At 44.4% G+C, this 24,449-nt stretch overlaps 1 protein-coding gene and 1 long non-coding RNA gene across 2 annotated transcripts in view; both read left to right on the forward strand.

Moving 5' to 3' along the window:
- The window catches only part of LOC139062506 (uncharacterized), a 265,098-nt gene that overhangs the window by 230,977 nt on the left and 9,672 nt on the right, over window positions 1–24,449 (forward strand). The gene's annotated exons all lie outside the window — the stretch shown is intronic.
- LOC139062498 (uncharacterized) lies at window positions 11,358–14,987 on the forward strand. Its single transcript, XM_070543501.1, has 2 exons — window positions 11,358–11,575; window positions 11,683–14,987. The coding sequence occupies exon 2, from the start codon at window positions 11,868–11,870 to the stop codon at window positions 13,479–13,481; it is 1,614 nt and encodes a 537-aa protein (XP_070399602.1). The 5' UTR covers window positions 11,358–11,575; window positions 11,683–11,867; the 3' UTR covers window positions 13,482–14,987.

Consider the following 24,449-nt stretch of genomic DNA (forward strand, 5'->3'; position numbering starts at 1 on the left):
CAACTAATACAGCTCTCACTGACTCAAGATGTTAAATTTCTATTTGAATTGTATTGGTCAGCCTATGTAATGTCTTCTTCTTCTTATTATTATTATTTTTTGTGTTGTTCGTCTTTTCCTCTCTCTTTTCTTTTTGTTGCATACCTATCCTTAACCAGGATGGCACCGCTGTACATCTTGTTGATCTGCATCTGCTTGGCTGCCCCAGCTCATCTAGACATGGTCGAGTTGGGACCGGATGCCGGAATCGCGCTTACCGATCAACCCAGATTGCTTGTTACCAAGTGCCAACTTTACACCCAAAGGGTGTTTGTTTAGTTTAGGAGTGTCTTCCGTTAACACTGTCAATGTTGCCGCCATTAAACGCCAAATTAGTGAGTTGAAGAATTAAATTCCAGGAATTCAAATACAAATTGAGGAACAATGTAAACAACTGGAAGCCGTCGGTAAAATGGTTCAAGGTACCGTCTTGGTCCTGAACGCACACAGCGATGCTCTTCTCAAGACCACTGCAGCAGTCAACACATTGATGTTGGTTTTTCAAGTAGACCACGCACATACACAATTGGTCTGATCTTACTAGGGACATCAGATCTTTGGTTGACAGTCTAGCCATGGGTAGAATTCCCCCAGATCTAGTCTCACTCGCTATGGTCCAAGACGTCTTGAGCTCGGTAACCCAAGACTTAGTAACACCTCTACAGGCTCACTTAGCTTATACCCTCGGTAGTTCCATACCACTTTACGTAGATCCCGAGGCTCGCGAAATGGCTTTCCTCATTATCTTCCAATTATACTTCCAGACAATATTTACCATCTCAAAAGGGTTACGAACGTTGGGAACTGGGACCACGACACCCATGTTAAAGTACATGCGCCAACCGTCATAGCATATCATGACAGTAATACTGATCTGTATTTGACACCTAACCTCCACATGAGTACGCTTACCCGTGACATACACTACCTTTGCCCTAGCAAACCATTCGTGAAAGACAATACCACAGGCATCTGTGGACTTACTCATCAGACTACCAGTTCAAGGTGTCCCACTACTTTAACCTCTAGACCGCAATGTATGGAAACTGAAGCTGAGATAGTTGGTACATGCTGGCTAGTTAACACCCAAGCTAAATTTGCTACAGTAGCCTACGATCGTCACAACACCTCCACTCGGATCAAGCTCATTCCCAAAACGATGTGGATTACCGTTCCTAAGGGATCTCTCATCCACGTGGAAGATTTTGTTTTAAATCATTTAAATCCCGACCAATATGAATCTGAGATTGAAAATCCGGACTTTTTCAAACAACAGTCTTTGGAACTGAATTCTCGAACCATCAAGGAACTACAATACAAAGGCACTAAAGTAATTGATGTCGGTCCAGTGGAAGAAGCGTTTAGGCAACTGGCATAGTCACAAAAACCACCGGTTCAATCCCTGGTTTACGCTTGGTCCACGGCTGACAGTCTTCTAGTCAGTGAAATAGTACTGGGCTACATCCTAGTCTTTGCCATTACTTGCCTTTACTTGAAAAGGACCAAATGTCTACAAGGACAGCTTGGCAAATTTACAAAACACATCACTCAACTAAGGAGACGTAGAAACCTTAAGCAACTTTGCACAATCCCACCATTAGTTACCTTTGGAGAGGAGACAGAATTAAATGATAATGATACAGATGAGACCAGTGCTCCGGTAGTGTTAGAATTGACTTAATGATCACCTAGTTATTGCATGCTTAGTCACACACTAGAAAATAGGAATTTTAATAGTAGACAAACCCTCACATTCAGCTTGATCTAGTAAGCCCTTTTAGGAGACTAAAGTTACCCACATTTATTCCCGAAATGATCTTCTCACATATGGAAGAAGTTCGTTAGTTATCATTTTGTTTTTCTTCTCCCCATTCCTCCTAACGACGTCAAGGCCTCACCGACCCCCCAGCAAACTCAGCGCTTGAGGAGATTTAGGTTGTTGACAGTCCTCCGGCATCGGCTCTTGGCGCCGCGAGGTGACGGGACCCTGGCTCTCGAAGGACCAAATAATGGCATGGATTTTATCAATGTGTTTATCAATAACCCATTACCTATAGTGAAGAGAGAAGGAGACAATGAGCAGACAAGTCAAACAGTTATAACTGTGGCAAGATGCCGAAGCAAATGCCCCGGACATCTGTTCACAGACTTTACTTATAGAGAGGAAGATAAGAAAGGAGGAGTGAGGTCATTGTGTGTGAGAGAGCCAGTGTGTGTATGAATACAAGAATGTGTGTGTGTGTGTGTGTGTGTGTGTGTGTGTGTGTGTGTGTGTGTGTGTGTGTGTGAGTATGCAGAGAGGCATAGAGCAGTTCGTATTACATCCAGTTGGTTGAGTCCATGATCAAGAATTAAGAAACATTAATTCTTCCCATAAGAATTGCTTCAAAGTTGCTGTCCCAGTGTGTTCATCTCCTCAGGAGGACGCCCAGGGAGGAGCCCACACCGGAAAGGAGTATTTTTGTTGTTTCACTGAAGACGAGGGCATCGCAGGAGTGTTATACCTTACCATATCCTACTAACGGTAGGAACCTGATCTCCTACAAATGTGGATATCATCGTTTTGGAAATATTCCCCATCTTTCATCTGGAAATATCTCCAACAGGGGGGAATATGTAGCGGATGTAGCATCATGAATGTCCTGTTTTTTGACCTAAAGTTCAAGATCTGCTGCGTCTGCTCGACCAGAGACATAAAGTCTTTGACAGGCTAATCTACATGAGATAGTGTCCAAGGTCTTTCATGCACTCTGCTCATCTGAATTGCTTCACCTCTGTTACAGCTCAAGAAGAAGAATCATTTTGATAAACACATAATCAACAACTTTGTTATTACCAATAATAATGTGAGCCCAATGTTCAATCAATCTGTGAAATGACAATGTTATTACTTGATATTATAGTCCTGTGATCAGTAGTATTTTACAAGTTATTATAATCTTGGACATTTGCACTAGACACCAAGGACACGTAATGCTAAAGCCACACGACACATTTCCTTTTGTCTGATCCAATCAGAACCTTCGTTTCTTGCACTAAACGTGGTTGTCTGTGGTGTTTGTGCACTCTCTCTCTGGAAGCCCCACTCTAAGGGCCTTTGCAGTGTATTAGTGACTCATATATTGTACAACCACAGTCATAAAGTTTTCAATCAGTAGTTTTATTTCAGTATGTATTTTTCCAGTATCACAAAAATATAATTTTATATGGTTAAAAACATCTAGCTTATGTGCACTTTTTAAAACACTGCCCAGCAAACATTCGGACGTTTAATGACAGTTGAACGGTCACAACTGTAAAATAATTTCACAGGAATTAGGAAAAAATAGCATAACACATACTCTATTTTCCTTGCCCGGACTGAACCTGGATCCTCCAGGGGGAGAGTCACCCGCTCTACCAACTGAGCTATGACAACAACTACTGAATATCAGATTTTTTATATAGCTACCATCATTTTGGTCCGACAGGAAGCCAATGGGCCAATGAGGTAGAGGGTAAAGTGCGGGCAAAACTAACCATTCAGAGGACAGAGAAGATCTGCCACAGGCCACGCCTCCAGAGTGCCAAAACCCCTTAACAGCTGAGCGAGCGGAGTCAGAAACCGAGCGCGCAGAGAGGCTGCCGAGCGCGCACGTTTTCCTCTGCCGTGTGCTCGTTGGCAATGCGCGCACGCAGGTTTGTCACTTGTGCACATCCTTGTGCGCTCACAGACACAGTTTGCTCCTTCTCAGTGCACAAATGACCTCTCGCCATGTATATTTTCACTCGGGAGTCCAGTTCACACGTGCGATGTGGACCCGTGCACGCGGATTCTGCGTGCACGGGTTTTGGCACGGGTCTAACCCCATTGAACTTTGTAGTCCAAGCAGCGGCCGAGTAGCTGGTCTTTGTTGCGGCATATGAAACCCATGTGGGTGTTGAAGCTGAAATATAAGAGATAAGTTATCTAATGTTTTCAGATATAATTTTGATTTAGTTTCGTTATAAGTTTTATTTATTATCTTAAAGGCTTTGACTGTAAGAATTCAATGAAACTTTATTTTCAGCGAGTGACTCATCAACTATGGAGATCATTTTTATTTCTGCAGCGTCACAGCAGCTGGAATGTCCCCAAAAACTGTAGCAACTTGAATGGCTTCAGGTCTGGGACAAATATTCCCTGGATTTTCTATCCTCTGATTCTTCAGATCTTCCCAGTCACCTGATCCACTTGGGTTGTCTGGATCGTACCATTTGGTCCAGCGCAAAGAGGGACGGCATTATTCCAACTGAGAGACCAAAACAACAAGAAAATAAAATGAAGCCAGATTTTGCTTTAGCAATGTCTTTGGAATAGTTTAAAGGTGTTGAAGACCTAAACAGTTTTTTTTTAATAAATGTTTTCTAATTATATTCGGTTACACTGAGTTTTTCATGCAGGCTGAACATGAAAATAGTCTCCTGCACCTATCTCCAGCATTAGCTTCTGACGGTGAATAGACGGTGAAATGCTAATTTGCATTTGCACAACTTCTGAACATGAAAAAAGTCTCCTACACCAAAGGTTGTAGGAATGAGTTTAAAGGGAGGTGAGCATGCGCTGACGGCCGATCACCGGATACACGGCAGCGTTTGAAGCTGATGGCAGCTCGTTAACAAACATCCACAAACAATTAAGACACATTTTCGCCTAATTTATTTACTGACAACGCAAAAAATCATCTGGTAAGTATAACTCACTCAATCTGGAGGTAAGTGAAGAAAATTCAGAAAGTTTACTAAATTATATTGACGAGGTTTTTGAGTTATTCGTCATGGGTCCGAAGAAATCAGCAGCTGAGGCTGAAACACCTGCTGGGACCAAGAGGAGCCATCCTCAGGACTCGCCTGAGGCCTCATCTCCCCGGAAGGACGTATTAGAATTATTAGATTCTATAGATAAACGGCTTCTGGGATTTGAGGGGCGACTTCATCTGCTCGAGGTTCTTCACCAGGAGTTTCAGAACCTCCGAACATCTCTGGAGTTCAGCCAGGAACAGGTGGAGCGGCTCGCTGCTGAGAACGCGTCTCTGCGGAAGTCCGTCTCTTCCCTGGAAGAGGGAATGACGCGGATCACCCTGGACAACAAAACTCTGAAGGAGACGGTTTTGGACCTTCAGGCCCGCAGCATGAGGGATAATCTGGTGTTCGCAGATCTGCCGGAGCAGACGGGAGGGGCGGAGAACTGCGAGCAAACAATAAAGAACTTTCTTCAGACAGAAATGAAGATTCCAGAAGAAAAAGTTAAAAACATCACATTTCACCGGGTACATCGCCTTGGAGCTAAAAGAGGAGACAGCAGAAGACCTCGTCCCATCGTGGCTAAATTTGAACAATTTAAGCAGAAGGATCTTGTTAAAAGTCACGGAAGAGAGCTCAAAGGGTTAAATTTCAGCGTCAATGATCAGTTCCCGAAGGAGATTCTGGATCGACGCCGGGTTCTCTTTCCGCTGCGTAAAAAGTTTATCCAGGATGGGAAGAGAGCTGTCATCTCGGTGGATAAGCTTTATGTGGACAATAAGCTTTACAAGGAGCGAGGAGTGACTGACTGGCTGTATTAGCCCAACATCAGGTCAGACATTTATTATTCTTTTCAGGATTCACTGGGTTTGATCACGTCAGGATTAAACAGCTGCTAAATCCGTTTTCTAGATGATAAGATCACCTGTTAATCACCACCCCACACCCCCATCACCTCTTCTTTTTAGTTCTTTCTTCTGTTTTAACCTGTATCTGTACTTTCCCTTCCTCTTTCTCTGCTTCTGTACCTTTACACCTGTATGGCACAACCACACAACTTTCCAACACTGCGTCAGACCCGACACACGCGCACGCGCGCGCGCACACGCGCACACACACACGCACGCACACGCACACACACACAGATATATTAAATTCACAGCACAATATCATAATTTATGCGTCAAATAATACAACCACAAACACTGTTGGATCTTTATTATTATTATTATTATTATTATTATTATTATTTACTTTTCTGTTATTTATTAACATACTATTTATACATTTATATACTTATTCCATCTTATTCACATGAAGGCGTCATATTTTAGCTACTCACAGACACATCTATGGGTGCACTAAGATTTGTCTCATGGAACGTACATGGAGCTGGCTCCATAGAGAAAAGATTAAAGATTTTTGATCAGCTAAAGAGAGTGCAAGCAGACGTAATATTGTTACAAGAGACTCATAGATCTGCCACATCCGCAGATGAACTTAAGACACCTGAGTTTCCCAGCATGTTCTCTGCCTGCTATAACTCTAGGCAAAGAGGTGTAGCTATTTTAATACACAAAAACATCAATTTCACAGTATTGGATACAGTTTCTGATCCAGAGGGTAGATTTATAATGTTAAAAATATCTGTACATAACCAACGCTTATGTATCGTCAGCATATACTGTCCAAATATTGATGACCCTCCATTCTTTCATAATTTTTTCTCTGTACTCTCCGAACACTTGGACTGTCCACTTATACTAGGAGGTGATTTTAATTTTTGGATGAATTCCTTAACAGACAGGCTCAGTACAGCTGGGACTCAGCGCAATTGGCAATCCACTAACATAGTTAAACAGTACATGAGCGATTATGGGCTTTGTGATGCATGGCGATCTCTTCATCCTAACCGTAGAGAGTATACTTTTTTTTCGCACGTCCATCACTCTCACTCACGTTTGGATTATTTTCTAGTCAGCATCTCATTGTTGGCTGACATTTCAGACACTGAGATACACCCCATAGTTGTCAGCGACCATGCTCCGGTTTCTTTAACTCTGGTAAATAAAAAGACAATCCCACCAAGCAAAAACTGGAGGTTTAATACATCACTGCTTAAAGACGAAGGTTTTATTGATTTTTTTAAAAAGGAGTGGGCTTTATATTTAGAACATAATGACCTGCCTGGAACATCAGCACCTATTCTTTGGGAGGCAGGAAAGGCAGTGATGAGAGGTAAAATAATCTCTTTCCCATCACATAGGAAAAAAACAGAAAACAAACGTATTCAGGAGTTAGAGGAAATCATCAAGTCTTTAGAGGCATCCACAGAAGAAGAGTCAGTGAGCAAATAACGTAAAGCTAAATTAGAACTTCATGGAATTATTGACAAAAAGACACAATTTTTAGCACAAAGACTACGAATAGAAAACTTCGAACATAGTAATAAATCAGGTAAATTCTTAGCTAGCCAATTAAAAATAAATAAAGAGAAAACTACCATATATGCTGTTAAAGACTCAACCGGGAATATAGTTAATGACCCTGAAAGAATAAACAACACCTTCAGAGACTTTTACCAAACGTTGTACTCACCACAGATAAACCCATCAGATCATGAGATCAATGAGTTCCTTGACAGGATAACACTTCCTAAATTATCAGACAGCCAAGTTACAGTCCTGGACTCGCCACTAACATCAGCGGAGCTCCAGGAAGCCCTTAAATCCATGACTAATAGGAAAGCTCCAGGTCCAGACGGGTTCCCAGTAGAATTCTACAAAGAATTCTGGATCATTCTGGCTCCAACATTTTTCAGAATGGTGAGGGAAATCGAAGAGAGCGGCAGATTACAGCCGAACATGAATTCAGCCAATATTAGTCTCTTGTTAAAACCAGGCAAAGACCCAGCATTTCCAACCAGCTATCGCCCAATTTCTCTTATTAATGTTGATCTCAAAATAATTTGTAAAGCCCTGGCCAAAAGATTAGAGAAGGTAACCCCCTTCATAATACACCCTGACCAAACTGGTTTCATTAAAGGTAGACAGTCATCCACAAACTCACGTAGATTACTTAATTTGATAGATTTCTCTTATAGTAGAAACATAGAAACTAGTATATTATCTCTAGATGCAGAAAAAGCTTTTGATAGAGTTAACTGGAAGTTCTTATTTGCAACTTTACATAAGTTTGGCTTTGGGAACTTCTTCATAAACTGGCTACAAACATTATACAGTTCACCAACAGCACGTGTCAGGACGAACGACCAAATATCAGCTAGCTTCTGTCTTCAGAGGGGGACCAGGCAGGGATGCCCACTCTCCCCCTCACTATTTGCTATCTTTATCGAACCACTAGCAGCAGCAATTAGGCAAGCAACAGACATTAAAGGGATAAAGTGTAAGAAAATAGAACATAAGATCAGTCTTTATGCAAATGATGTTTTACTCTTTCTCCAGAATTCTCAATCCTCTCTCTCCCAAGCAATAGAACTGATAAACTCTTTTTCAAAAGTTTCAGATTACTCTATAAACTGGTTAAAATCCACAGTTCTACCAATTAATTTCTCATTTGTCAATTTGCTTAATACACAATTGGAGTCAGGGAATATCACATACCTGGGAATTAATATCTCTCCCAAGTTAGCAGATCTAACCAAACTAAACTACATCCCACTTTTAAGGAAAGTGGAAGATGATCTTGCAAGATGGAAATCCTTACCAATATCACTCATGGGGAGAGTTGCTACAATTAAAATGATGGTCTTACCCAGAATAAATTACTTATTTTCGATGATCCCAAACAAGCCACCAGCTGACTGGTTTAAATCTCTGGACTCCTCAATTACTAAATTCCTTTGGCAGGATAAACCTCCACGAATTAGCTTAAAAACGCTTCAGAAGACCAAAGACAGAGGAGGACTGGATTTACCCAACTTTTATTATTATTTCTTAGCCAACAGGCTGCAATATATACCAAGATGGTTGCAAGATAACCCATTAGATGAGTCCTGGTTAGATATAGAACAGACACTTTGCAATACGATAGAGCTTTCAGACTTACCATTTATTAGCTCAAGCATAAGAAAACATGAAAGCTTTAAAAGTATTAGTATCAGCACTTCTCTGACAGCATGGTGGGAGTATCTTAAAATGACAGAGTCTTCACTAGTACCATGCAGACGCACACCTATCTGGAACAATCCTGACATTTTGCAAAACAACAAAATGATGAACCTTCCGGACTGGAAAAATAAAGGAATCCTATACCTGGAACACATATATGAAGGATTGGACTTCATCCCATTTAATCAAATAGTCTTACAATTTGGAATGGATAAGAATAGCTTTTTAGAATATCACCAAATTAAATCTGTAGTCAAACAAAAATTTAAGCTCAATGTAACGTGAGGAAATATGGGTTTTCTGTCACAATGGTGGTGTTGGACTCAGCTGTGTCAAAGCTGGGTCGCTGAGAACTTTCACCCACAGATTAAGACCTGAACGCCAGCGAGTCTGGGAGGAAACCATAACATCTGCCACCTGCAGTCTACCAGAAGATGTGTTTACATGAGTTGTACCCAGACCAAGTCAAAACATAAAGTTTAAACTTCTTTTTCTTGATTTTAATGTTAAAGTAACCATTATCATTTTGCTCATTATAAATGTGATTAATCAAATGAATGACTATTTAGCTTTGGGGTAATTATAATGGTTTAATGAATCCATTCTTAAATAATGTTGAGAATGTTTGTTACTGACCTTCACACACACTCAAGCACAAACATTCACACACATCCACACACACCTGCTCACAGTAAACTCCAGACACATTTGATGACGCACGTTTGCTTTGAGAAGAGAAAGGTTTTTGGTAAGTTTTCAGTCTTATGATTCAGTTCGTGTTGGACAACTAGAGAGAACAGACCTGAAAACCAAAGGGGGGGCAGAGCCTGTTGGCTCGTTCTTCCCCCCTTTCACGCTGTTTCTGCCAAGCCAGGCAGAATAGCTGAATCGCGACTTCTAACGAAGACTCATTACCGAGTCTTTTGATTTCTGAGTGAATTAACTTAAGAAAGCGCATCGATAAAACGCTCTACCATCCACGTGTACCGAGGGCAACTCTGGACCGGTTCCGTTCGACACCTATGTCTCCTGTCAGCCGCCGGTGTCATCTGGATGAACCACAACATCCTCCACGGCCCGGATCCGAAAGAGGGTCCACAAGAGTTCGGTGAGACAGAGCACGGTTTTAGTGTTTGATGCAGTTCTCTGATAAGACCTAAGTTTATCCAAACCATCACTTCACTCAGACACCTGTTTCTTCTTGAAGCAAAATCAGACTCACACACGCATTCATGTCACAACATTCTCAATCTTCATAAATTCACCAGAAGGTCTATTTGAGCAAGAACAGCATATAAACTGTTAAAAGATTGTCCCACAAAGTTGCCAATGTGATTGTTATTTCCTGTTTGTCAATTTTCAAAATCATTAGTTTAATTTGAAGAATTAAAACTTTTAATCCTTCAAACTTGTTTCCTCATTGAACTGAAACACAGACACTCAGATATTATCGGCAGTTTATGGATGAAAACAACCTTTGAGTCTTCTGAACAATATAAAATTTGGTTATTGATTTATTAAAATTAATATTCCGAATTAATACGTAGCATGGTTTCTCTTTCATAAAAGAGCATAAATCCATAACGCTACATTTAATGGCGAGCGTATCCAGTCTTCTATATCTGCGATATGTCTGATTCCTAACATCTAAAAGCTACAAACAACACTTTTCTCTGTGTTTCACTTTGATGTCTTATTTTGAAAAACCGGAAATTGTTCCGCTGAAGTCACTCTTCCGGGAGACGTCCGGGTGAAAACTTGACCGGGAAGATCTCCGATCTCAAATTGACCGCAAATTACAGACCTAACTTTGATTTATCCCATCTTCGCCTTCGGAGCGAACGTGTGAGTTGTGCTTTTGACTCAATTCTGTCCATTTTGACGCGCCGCCGCGTCTCTAGTCTAACCTCAGAACCGAGACTAAATTCTCGGACACCTTTCGTCTCAGTGTGTTGACACTGTGGGCGAGCTATTGTGGAAAATATCTCCATTGCATGAGCGACTTATAGAAACGGAATCTGAACGGAATGCCCGTAGGCACCTACTGTTGCTTGATTGCATGGTAAACGTCGTAAGCCGGGTTATGGCCGTCACGCGTTACTGCATTCAGATTGCGTACGTTTTTTTAAAGTCCGTATTACAAGCGGGGCGAGATGCCTACTTGTTAATCGGGAAAGTTTAAGTCTGGTCGCTACGGACAAAGAACGCTAGACCTGGCCGGAGAGCTAAGCTAGCGCCACAGTTAGACAAAAAGGGAACGCGTCCCGTTAGATTGTCATACCATTTCTGACACAGTCAGTCTGTGTCCTCACAAAACCCGCATTGGCGGTGGTTCTTGTAAATCGCTACGGTGTGTAGAATCTACATTTTGCTACGTTTGTCCGTCTGATAGCATCTCGGCAGCGTAGGGTTTATTATTTTTTTTTATTATTTTTATTTTGCACCGGTGATCGGGTCGGCTTTCACAGCCTCCGTTGCTCGGTTCCATGCCTTTTTCTTCCATCTTGTGAAGTTGTGTGTATTCATTTCTCTATCAACAATTCCTTGTTTTACCCTGTGTCATAAAGTTAAGTAGGCTACGGTCAGTCCTTGTTTGTGTGAGACATATTAAGGAATCTGCCCGGAGTTTTACGTCGGCTCAGAAGGTAAAAACGCGAGTTGCTCTGAACTTAATGGGAGATGGACGAGACACGACAAAATCTTTCTTGCACTGTTACACCTGATGTAAGGTTCTCTGACGTTCTGCTTCCAGAACATGCCAAGACGCAGGAAATTCACCGGCCGAGCATCGCTGGTCCCTCCGCCCGCCCGAACGGGCCCGTTTTAGGCGGGTGCCGCCGGTCGGGAACAGTGGGGACTAGTGGCTGCGGTTCGGTGCCAGCTGCACTGGGTCGGAGGTGGTTCTGGTCTGCACTTCATGTCGTGAATTCGAGCAGCATGCTGTTTACAGTCATAACGCTTTTTCTTTACCTTTGTTTCTTCCAGGGGGTCAAAAACCCACCATCAACATCAAGGTTTGAAATAAACAACACTTTCTCTGCTGCTTTTAAGCTGAATAAATCTCTTGAGCCTATGGTTAACCTCTCTGACAAACAGGTTGTGCTTAACCCTTTGGTTCCTAATGCTTCTCCTCTGTCATCCATGTTAAAGGCTGAACATCTCTCCAGCATGGGTGTGCAATCTTCAGGCTGTGATCCACCGCTTCAGTCAGAGGTCTGTTTTACTCGTCAATCCGCTTCATGCACAAACCAGCTTCTTTATCGGGGCGTGATGGAAACGTCAGCCGCCGTGAAACGCTTGTGGTCTCCGGACGGAGCTACCAGGCCATTTGGGGGGTTTGTGCCCGGACATCTTGACCTTTATGTGAATGACCTTGTCACTTTTCAGTTTGTGACCTCTGCTAATACGGTGGCCAATTCCTTTCTCCTTTCACAGGGGTGTGACTTAGTCTCGGGACTCTGTGATCTCTTTCCTGTGATTTCTCTTACAGGTGACCACGACGACGCAGAAAACCCTGCGGTTTCCAGCAGTCCTGTGGTCAGTGGCGATATTAAGGGTGGCTCGGTGATTGCTGCGCACACCTCTCTCACGGGCTCGGGAAGGCAACCCGGCCCGGGAGGTGTAGGTGCGTGCAGTGATGCTCTGCTCGGGGCCCCTCCTGACAAAGGGGGGGTGCTGAGTGGCACTGAGTTTTCCGTGGCGGACTTCAGGCTGTTCGGGGGAACGCCTCCTCCGAGCGGGCGGGTCATTGCAGAAATCGACACTGACCTTCCACCAATTCAGCTGACGACATTGACCTCCGACCCGGAGTTAGGTGCAGCACCTTCTACGGGGCGGAGTTCTAGTCAGTCTGTAAATACTCTGGTTAAACCGGGTTTTTCTGATTCTGTGTGGGAACCTCCATCATTCTTGGGAATAAAGTATTCTTGGTTTCAGTTTTCAGGACAGACCATGTTCCTACAGCTAGTGTCATGTCTGTATCTGATTCTAAACATAGCTAGGTTTGCTTTGACACCCGTGACACAACCATCCTTGGATCACTCCTTTTCAGAACCTCCAAGTCCAACACCTCCAAGTCTTTGGACATCTGAACACCTACTCTTTCAGCACGATTCAGGTGACAATGTGCATCTTCTTGGTATTAGGGCTTTTAAGAGCTTAAGAACTGTTCTTTGTTATGCTTCTCCTGTCTCACAGACACGGCATAAGTTTGAGAAACAAAAGGGGGGTGGGGAGCCTCCTCCTGCTTTGCGAGCATCATTTTCGCATTTCCAGTTCACTACTATTTCTGATCACAACAAAGTCGCCTCCGTAAAGCTGCAACACAACTTTGAGCAGGTAAAATCAGGTTCTGATCTAACAGCTAAACCATCAGCTTCGCTCCAGTTCCAAACGGGACCCTCAGGTAAATTCAAACAAGTTTCCCTGTGGGTTCGTAACACAAGATACAAACAGTTTGATAACCAAATCGCTTATGAGCCTGCTCCCACTGATACGTCCAAACTCGTGTCTCTGTGGGTCCGCAATACCAGATTCAAAACTCTATTCTGACCGACTATTCTGACCGGATTCTTTTCCACTGACTGGTGGACCGTTACAAATTCTCTCGTTTGTGGGATGAATTTTTAACAAATGTGATATCCTTTGGGTTTTTTTTCAGGTTACCTGCCTCCAGCCAGGGTCCTGTTACTAACTCACATCTTTAGGGATTACTAACCTACTGATTTACATTTTTAGAACTGATTTACATCTCTATCTTTTTATTAGTGCTTTGTGTAGCATGATTATATTTGATTACAAAGTTAATTTTATTTTGTTACTATTTCCCTTAAAGGGCCACAAGCCAATTTGCCCTTCATTTTCATGATTATTTCCTTTATATATATGCCTTTAATTAATGCAGCCTGCTGAGTTTCACATATCAGTTAGGATTTACTTTCTTTTATTTGTGTTTTCCCTGCATCATGTTTTTACATGACACGTAGAACAGGGTGCAGTACATTTCTTCTTTAGATAATTCACAAAAGGCACCCACATTTTCCCAGAGGCACCCATAGATAGGTTTTGATTGATTTCTTTGTTTTGCATCAAATGCTATCTATCGTGTGGGCTGTCTCACTTTGTCTCCTTCTCCGAGCTCGTATGGACTACATCCCATCAGAGGGGTCGTCTTCACCATCCTTCAACTGGTTTCCTGTCGCATGGGGCTTCGGTCGTGGTTCGAGATGGGTCGAGGTCTGCGCTGGACTTCGCCTGGACTACGCCTGGGAATACATCACCTGCCCAGCTCCGTGTGGCACACGAGCTGCTTATCCTTTGCATACCTTTGCATTATTGCTGATGAAAATTAACTGCTATTGAAATAGCTCTGCTTTCAAGATTCCTAAGTGGATTACTTTACAATGATTGCAACAGTTTTGGCCTTAATCATCTGATCAGGATAGACTCCCTTCTACACGAGACCTGTGGTGACGCTTCATCGTTCCTGCCTTCATCTGGGATGTCTACCTTTACGAGTACATCACGTTATTGTGGTTGTGACGTCAGGTGGCCTCTGCTTGACCTCCATGTCGTCACAAAAGGGGGGAATGTAACGTGAGGAAATATGGGTTTTCTGTCACAATGGTGGTGTTGGACTCAGCTGTGTCAAAGCTGGGTCGCTGAGAACTTTCACCCACAGATTAAGACCTGAACGCCAGCGAGTCTGGGAGGAAACCATAACATCTGCCACCTGCAGTCTACCAGAAGATGTGTTTACATGAGTTGTACCCAGACCAAGTCAAAACATAAAGTTTAAACTTCTTTTTCTTGATTTTAATTTTAAAGTAACCATTATCATTTTGCTCATTATAAATGTGATTAATCAAATGAATGACTATTTAGCTTTGGGGTAATTATAATGGTTTAATGAATCCATTCTTAAATAATGTTGAGAATGTTTGTTACTGACCTTCACACACACTCAAGCACAAACATTCACACACATCCACACACACCTGCTCACAGTAAACTCCAGACACATTTGATGACACACGTTTGCTTTGAGAAGAGAAAGGTTTTTGGTAAGTTTTCAGTCTTATGATTCAGTTCGTGTTGGACAACTAGAGAGAACAGACCTGAAAACCAAAGGGGGGGCAGAGCCTGTTGGCTCGTTCTTCCCCCCTTTCACGCTGTTTCTGCCAAGCCAGGCAGAATAGCTGAATCGCGACTTCTAACGAAGACTCATTACCGAGTCTTTTGATTTCTGAGTGAATTAACTTAAGAAAGCGCATCGATAAAACGCTCTACCATCCACGTGTACCGAGGGCAACTCTGGACCGGTTCCGTTCGACACCTATGTCTCCTGTCAGCCGCCGGTGTCATCTGGATGAACCACAACATCCTCCACGGCCCGGATCCGAAAGAGGGTCCACAAGAGTTCGGTGAGACAGAGCACGGTTTTAGCGTTTGATGCAGTTCTCTGATAAGACCTACAGGTGCTGGCCAGTAAATTAGAATATCATCAAAAGGTTGAAAATATTTCAGTAATTCCATTCAAAACGTGAAACTTGTACATTATATTCATGCAATGCACACAGACCAATGTATTTCCAATGTTCATTACGTTTAATTTTGATATTTATAGGTGACAACCAATGAAAACATCAAATCTGGTATCTCAGAAAATTAGAATATTCTAAAGGCCAATGAAAAAATGTTTGTTTCTCTAATGTTGGCCAACTGAAAAGAATGAACATGAAAAGAATGTGCATGTATAGCACTCAATACTTAGTCGGGGCTCCTTTTGCCTCAATAACTGCAGTAATGCGGCGTGGCATGGACTCGATCAGTCTGTGGCACTGCTCAGGTGTTATGAGAGCCCAGGTTGCTCTGATAGTCGTCTTCAGCTCCTCTGCATTGTTGGGTCTAGCGTATTGCATCCTCCGCTTCACAATACCCCATAGATTTTCTATGGGGTTAAGGTCAGGCGAGTTTGCTGGCCAATCAAGGACAGGGATACCATGGTCCTTGAACCAGGTGCTGGTGGTTTTGGCACTGTGTGCAGGTGCCAAGTCCTGTTGAAAGGTGAAGTCTGCATCCCCATAAAGTTGGTCAGCAGCAGGAAGCATGAAGTGCTCTAAAACTTCCTGGTAGACGGCTGCATTGACCCTGGACCTCAGGAAACAGAGTGGGCCAACACCGGCAGATGACATGGCACCCCACACCATCACTGACGGTGGAAACTTTACACTGGACCTCATGCAACGTGGATTCTGTGCTTCTCCGCTCTTCCTCCAGACTCTGGGTCCTTGATTTCCAAAGGAAATGCAGAACTTGCTTTCATCAGAAAACATAACTTTGGACCACTCAGCATCAGTCCAGTCCTTTTTGTCCTTGGCCCAGGCGAGACGCTTCTTGCGCTGTTTCTTGTTCAAGAGTGGCTTGACACACGGAATGCGACACCTGAATCCCATGTCTTTCATGAGTCTCCTCGTGGTGGTTCTTGAAGCGCTGACTCCAGCTGCAGTCCACTCTTTGTGGATCTCCCCCACATTTTTGAATGGGTTTGTCGTCACAATTCTCTGCAGGGTGCGGTTATCCCTAGAGCTTGTACACTTTTTTCTACCACATTTTTTCCGTCCCTTCGCCTGTCTGTTAATGTGCTTGGACACAGAGCTCTGCGAACAGCCAGCTTCTTTAGCAATCACCTTTTGTGTCTTGCCCTCCTTGTGCAAGGTGTCAATGATTGTCTTTTGGACAGCTGTTAAGTCAGAAGTCTTCCCCATGATTGTGGTGCCTTCAAAACAAGACTGAGGGACCTTTTAAAGGCCTTTGCAGGTGTTTTGAGTAAATCAGCTGATTAGAGTGGCAGCAGGTGTCTTCTATATTCAGCCTTTTCAGAATATTCTAATTTTTTGAGATACCAAATTTGGAGTTTTCATTAGTTGTCACTTATGAATATCAAATTTAAATGTAATGAACATTGGAAATACATTGGTCTGTGTGCATTGCATGAATATAATGTACAAGTTTCACGTTTTGAATGGAATTACTGAAATATTTTCAACCTTTTGATGATATTCTAATTTACTGGCCAGCACCTGTAAGTTTATCCAAACCATCACTTCACTCAGACACCTGTTTCTTCTTGAAGCAAAATCAGACTCACACACGCATTCATGTCACAACATTCTCAATCTTCATAAATTCACCAGAAGGTCTATTTGAGCAAGAACAGCATATAAACTGTTAAAAGATTGTCCCACAAAGTTGCCAATGTGATTGTTATTTCCTGTTTGTCAATTTTAAAAATCATTAGTTTAATTTGAAGAATTAAAACTTTTAATCCTTCAAACTTGTTTCCTCATTGAACTGAAACACAGACACTCAGATATTATCGGCAGTTTATGGATGAAAACAACCTTTGAGTCTTCTGAACAATATAAAATTTGGTTATTGATTTATTAAAATTAATATTCCGAATTAATACGTAGCATGGTTTCTCTTTCATAAAAGAGCATAAATCCATAACGCTACATCAATAAAATAGAATTACAAACACCACCAAGGGTATTAGACTTTTATAATCTCAAACCCCCCAAACTACTGTCTAAAGTATATAAGACACTGTCCAAAATAGACGATAAAATTGCAATCCCTATTGAAAAATGGGAGGTGGATCTATCAGTTAGCTTTGACCAGGGCTTCTGGTCCCAAACTTGTTTAAAAACTTTTAAAATGATCAGACACCCCAATTTACAATTAATTCAGTACAAAATTCTACACAGAGTACACTATACAGGTCATTGGATGTTCAAGATGGGGTTTGTGTCGTCTGACACCTGTACACACTGCACAAACAACATTCCTGACAATGACATTCATGCACTGTGGTCCTGCCCACCTGTCCAGGAATTTTGGGGTAGAGTATGTGAGGATCTGTCAAAATGTCTGAAATGTCATATCCCAACTTCCCCCTCTCTTTGTTTACTGGGACAGCTGCACGATGTCCCGATTGCAACATCTTTGGTTCACGTGGTTCTGACTGCCATGTGCATCGCTAAGAAAACTATCCTCTTGAATTGGAAAAATAGAGAAACTCTCTGCATCAACCAGTATAGAAATCTTTTGTTAGATCATATTGCACTTGATATAGCCTCTGCTTCCACTTCAGATGAAACTCTCTGGGCTCCTTTGATCGGTTCCATCACATAGCGAGGGTGGGGGGCCGTTGATGTTGTCCTGCGGGATGGTGTGGGTGGGGGGGTGTGGGGCCTGAGTTTGGAGTATCCGGATGTTCCCTGGAGGTGGGTTCACTGGGGGTGTCTGGGACTGGGGGGCTTTTGCCCCCCTCTGGAGGTGCTTGGGTTGCCTCGGGGGGTGGACTGCTGGCGGTTGTGAGTGGGGCCCCTTGGGGATCTTGGCGGCAGCCATGGGTCACTGCCTGGCGGCTGCAATGCCCCTGGGCGGGTCTGGGTGGGGGCCTGGGGGCTCGGGGTTTGGGGGTGGCCGGCCCCGTGTGGGGATCTGGGCGGGGCCTTGGGGGTCGGTTCCTGACATGTATGCTGCCGGGAAGAAGGCAGGAACACTCAGCAGTGCCTGGCCCGGGTTCGGGGGCATCAGGTAGACCTTGGCTCCTCTGCCATTCCATCACAGGGGAGGGGGAGTTCCAGGACGGGGAGGACCAAACCTTACCTGGATGTCCCATGTCTTATATATTCTGGAAGTTGTGCAAATGCAGGGGTGGGCATAGATATTCTGCTGGGATGGGGCTGGGTTGGTGCCCTCGGACTCCGTGAGGCTCTGTAATGCTGCTGCTTTGGGCCCTGGCAGGATGGGCTGGGGTCTCCATGCCCTGGGTGGCAGTTTGACAACAGAGGTGCCTATTGGGGCCAGTAGGGGAGCTGGCTCCCTGGAGGGCTAAGCCCAACCAGCCATTCCTCCCCATCCCCACATATTTCTCTCCTCCTGCTCCCTCACATCATCACACAAACATACACATAGGACCTTGGGGGGTGGGCAAGTCAGGGAGTGCGGGTATGGACCCCATTTCCGCATTCCTGTGGCAACCTGCCCCCCAATTTTATTTGCACCTTATACACTTCCACTGACGACATTCCACACAAACACACACTTAGGGCCTTGGGAGTGAGCACATTCAACGGCATTTGGCAGGGGGATATTTCAGCCTCCTCCCGAGTGCCGGTGCCCACTTCCATTTTTAAACTGCACTTAGACACTGATGGCTGAGGGTGTAAGTGGGGTGGTGCGGTGGCATCAGCTGGCATATGCCGGATGATGCCCGCACTGCCCGCTCACCACAGCCATGGAATACACCTCATGATCACACAACACTATATTGGAGCAGGTGGAGGGAGACTAGGGGTCTTAGCCACCTCTGTTGTTGCTAGGCTTCCTGGGGCTGGAGGCTAGGAGGGAGATCTGGTCGTCTGGTTGGGGTCTGGGGTGGTGGGTTGCTGTGCTCAGCGTTGGGCGGGGGAGCCTGCTCATCAGCACCCCAGCAGAAAGGGTCAAACTCTGGTTACCGGTGATGGTTGTACCCCATGTGCAGCAGTACCGGGACCAGAGTTAATAGGGTGTGTATGGGGAGCATGAGTGAGTGTCCGGCGTGCATTTTTGTAAGTCTTGGGTTGTATGTGCATGTGTGAGCATGAGGGAGGGAGTGTGTGACTGTGTTTGTGTATGACTGTATATGTCAGGTGGGGCCTTTGGGTCCTCCCCTCTCCTGGAACTTCTCTTGATGATATAGATCTTTGTCCCCCCTCCCCCTGCCACACCTGGTGTGGGGGCTTGTGCCATGGTCTGCCTGAGTGTTCGTGGCAACCGGGTCTGGGGGTCTAAGATTTTGGCATCTGCCTGATAGATCCCGGTGGCTGCCTGGTGGGATCTGGGTCCCTGGGCTCTGCTGGGTCCCCGGCGGGGTTGGTCACCCCTGGGTCCCGGGTCGCTGGGTCCCGGGCTCGGCCGGCTAGGGGGTGGGAGGCTGCGGGCGGGCCTGTGGGCTTGCCGCTGATGTCTCCAGGGACTCTGCCGGCTGCTGGTTGTGGCCCCCCGGGGCGATCCTCTGTGCCTCTCGAGAGGGGCGGGGGCCTTTCTGGTTGCAGTCTCCTTGGGGTTCCTGCATTCTGGGGCAACGCCTGGATCTCTGGGACTTGGAGCTCCCCCCCGTCTCCTGCGCATCTTTGGGGGGCGGATCTGTGGTCCCTCACACTCTCTGTTGGACGCTCCTATAGAGAAACCTTAAATAAACAAGCACGTGTACACACACAGGTGCTCACATGGTGCTCTCAAAAGTATGGGCTTGGGCACGTTCAACACATGTCTTAAGACTATGGGGGGCACTTAATGCGTTGTGATTTATTATCGTGATTCTTCAGTTAAGCAATGTTGATTTTATATATATATGTATGTATGTGTGTATATATATATATATATATATGTATATGTATATATGTATGTATGTGTATGTGTATATGTATATATATGTGTGTGTGTGTGTGTGTGTGTGTGTGTGTGTATGTGTGTATATATATATATATATTGTTTTTTTTTTGTTTTTTTTTTTCATCAAGTTGACGCAGTAATAGGTAGATCTTGTTGTATTGTTGTTGTGTCCCTTTTTTGTGTCCTTTTTTTCTGCAGGTCTAGAAGCAGACTCTTGTTCATTGTTTATTTTTGTGGAACCCCCCCCCCCCCCTCTCTCTCTCCACCTTTTCTCTTCCTTTCTCTTTCACCTCTGTCTCCGTGTCTGGTCGGAATTACAAAGCATTCAACAACAATAACAATAAAGTTTTAAGTATCAGGCGTGACATTAAAAGCAAACGCTTTGATGCTCCACCTGAGAATAAATCTGTAAGGCTTGTCACCAGCATTCAGACATCAATTCTGCTTGCTTCACAGCCAGACAGGACACGGTAAAAAAAAAAAAAAAGGAATGAGTTTAATATTGGGGGGACTCATTTTGGAAATCTAACAAATCTGTTGTAGGTCGATATAGGTCAACCTCACTGAAAAAAAAAACATTTAATGATTATTTCTGATTCTAACGTGTCACTGAATGTTTCATGCAGGCTGGACATGAACATACCTACCTACAGTATAGCTATCCCCTGCATTAGCTTCTGATAGAAAATCTGATAGATGGTGAAACTCTAGGATTAGAAAAGCCTGACAGATGTGACTCAGGGCATAAGGCAAAGCCCAGAAAGACAAGAAAATCACTTTTATAGCCCAGTTCACCAACATTCTGATTATTATTTTATTTTTTTGATCGGGGACCCATGAGCAAGCTAGAAGGGGAGGAGACTTAGGCATCCCATTAGCCAGATCCAGGTGATTACTGGCCAACGTGGACGTTTTAATTACAAAAAAAGCTATTTATGTGTCAGTACAGTTTTATTTTAATTTAATAGCATGAATGTAGGATATATTATCTTATTCATATGGGTAGAGATGTGTAAACAGATTTAATACAAGACTAAAGCTGTGAATATTAAGTCTGAATTCATCTGACTCTCATCAGAATATTTTAAACTACATCAGCCAACAATGCTGACCAACAATCAGAAAAATCTGTTTGCTTCTGACAGAATGAAAAATAAATTATTCACTCACAACAACAGCTGGAACTACATTAATTTTCAGACGGGCAAAAGAAAAAACTGTGGCCAAAATTGCAGTCTAAATGCACCAGAAAGCAGAGTTTAATACTTATTTTTCTAATATTTCTAAGGAAGCATTTATTTTATTCTTAAGCCGTACTGCCCAGCTCTACTTGTTGGGATTAAATACATTCAACTGTGTTCACTTATTATCACATCCAAATCTTCCTCTCATCAGCCACCTAAAATCATCTCACTTCACTGTAGCACCTCAGCAGGTCTGGCTCTCCCTGTCTCACCCTCAGCAGGTCTGGCTCTGCCTGTCTCACCCTCAGCTGGTCTGACTCTCCCTGTCTCACTCTCAGCTGGTCTGGCTCTGCCTGTCTCACCCTCAGCTGGTCTGGCTCTCCCTGTCTCACTCTCAGCTGGTCTAGCTCTGCCTGTCTCACCCTCAGCTGGTCTGGCTCTCCATGTCTCACTCTCAGCTGGTCTGGTTCTGCCTGTCTCACCCTCAGCAGGTCTGGCTCTCCCTGTCTCACCCTCAGCAGGTCTGGCTCTGCCTGTCTCACCCTCAGCTGGTCTGGCTCTGCCTGTCTCACCCTCAGCTGGTCTGGCTCTCCATGTCTCACTCTCAGCAGGTCTGGCTCTCCCTGTCTCACCCTCAGCAGGTCTGGCTCTCCCTGTCTCACCCTCAGCAGGTCTGGCTCTGCCTGTCTCACCCTCAGCAGGTCTGGCTCTCCCTGTCTCACCCTCAGCAGGTCTGGCTCTGCCTGTCTCACCCTCAGCTGGTCTGACTCTCCCTGTCTCACTCTCAGCTGGTCTGGCTCTGCCTGTCTCACCCTCAGCAGGTCTGGCTCTCCCTGTCTCACCCTCAGCAGGTCTGGCTCTGCCTGTCTCACCCTCAGCTGGTCTGGCTCTGTCTGTCTCACTCTCAGCTGGTCTGGCTCTGTCTGTCTCACCCTCAGCTGGTCTGGCTCTCCCTGTCTCACCCTCAGCAGGTTCCTGCTGAACTTCATCTGATCTCTAATATAAAAACAGTGGACATGCATAAGGAGTAAAAAAATACTGTTGGACGACTAGTGCAATATTAAAATCATAGTTGCTATAGTATTATTTAGTCGTGTTCACTTGTTATCATGCTCGCATCTTCCTCTCATCATCAACCATCTAAAATCTCAATCCACTGTAGCACCTACCTGCACCTAAGCAGGTCTGGTGCTCCCTGTCTTACCCTCAGCAGGTCTGGCACTGCCTGTCTCACCTTCTTCATCATTTTCCTGCTGAACTTCCTCTGGTCTCTTATATGAAAAAAGTGACATGAATAAGGTTTAAAAATAAAATGTGATGAGAATGTCACAAACAAGCAACAATCACACTTACAAATTCCATTTTTATGTGGAGATTTAACCTTTTTATTTATTTTGTGTCAAATGGTTTGTCTGTTACTGTCAAATTCACCATTTTTTGTTGACTAGAAGTGTTGTTTTATGTTTAATGCTGCCTAGCAAGATGTTTACGTTAGTCAGCCAGTCTAACGTTTGACCAGAAATACAATTATCCTCTTGGACAAAATTATTACAAACTCACATTTCCTTTCTTTCTTTTTTTTGCCCAGGAGAAGAACTCGCTGAGCTGCTGCCGTCCCGGCTCCAACTCCCGCTTCACTCAGCCAGCCTGTCGAACTCCCTGAGGGGAGGGGCTGTGTCGGTGAGAAGTCTGCGGTGTCTTTCAAAATAAAAGCTCACGAGTCAAATATTTCAAAATCAATTTTTTTCTTCTCCATGTTATTGGGGGGGGGGGGGGGGGGGGTCAAATGCGAGTTTGTCCAATATTGCAGGGGACACGTCCCACCCGTCCCCCCGGTTCCTACGCCCTTGCCTACACCTATCGCCAGCATTAGCTTCTGACGGTGAATAGACGGTGAAATGCTAATTTGCATTTGCACAACTTCCAGAATATATAAGACATAGGACATCCAGGTAAGGTTGGGTCCTCCCCCTCCTGGATCTCCCCCTCCCCTGTGATGGGACAGCAGAGGAGCCAAGGTCTACCTGAGGTCCCTGAACCCGTGCCAGGCACTGCTGCATGTTCCTGCCTTCTTCCCAGCAGCATACATTTCAGGACCCAACCCCCATGGCCCCGCCCAGATCCCCACACGGGGCCGGCCACCCCCACACCCCGAGCCCACAGGCCCCCACCCAGACCCGTCCAGGGGCAATGCGGCTGCCAGGCAGCAACCCATGGCCACTGCCAAGACCTCCAAGGGGCCCCACTCACAACCGCCAGTAGTCCACCCCCTGAGGAAACCCAAGCACCTCCAGAGGGAGGCAATAGCCCCCCAGTCCCAGACACCCCCAGTGAACCCACCTCCAGGGAACATCCGGATACTGCAAACTCAGGCCCTCCACCCCCTCACCCACATCATCCTGCAGGACAATATAAATGGTCCCCCATCATCACTATTTGATGGAACCGATCAAAGGAGCCCAGAGAGATTGATTTGAAGTGGAAGCAGAGGCTATATCAGGTATAATATGATCTAACAAAAGATTTCTATGCTGGTTAATGCAGAGAGTTTCTCTATTTTTCCAATTCAAGACGATAGTTTTCTTAGCGATGCATATGGCAGTCAGAACCACGTGAACCAAAGATATTTCAATCGGGACATCGTCCAGGTTTCCCAGTAAACAAAGAGAGGGGGAAGTTGGGATGTGACATTTCAGACATTTTGACAGATCTTCACATACTCTACCCCAACAATCCTGGACAGGTGGACAGGACCACAGTGCATGAATGTCATTGTCAGGAATGTTGTCTGTGCAGTGTGTACAGGTGTCAGATGACATAAACTCCATCTTGAACATCCGATGACCTGTATAGTGTACTCTGTGTAGAATTTTGTACTGAATTAATTGTA

The sequence above is a fragment of the Nothobranchius furzeri genome, chromosome 2 (assembly GCF_043380555.1).
Source record: "Nothobranchius furzeri strain GRZ-AD chromosome 2, NfurGRZ-RIMD1, whole genome shotgun sequence".
NCBI lineage: Eukaryota > Metazoa > Chordata > Actinopteri > Cyprinodontiformes > Nothobranchiidae > Nothobranchius > Nothobranchius furzeri.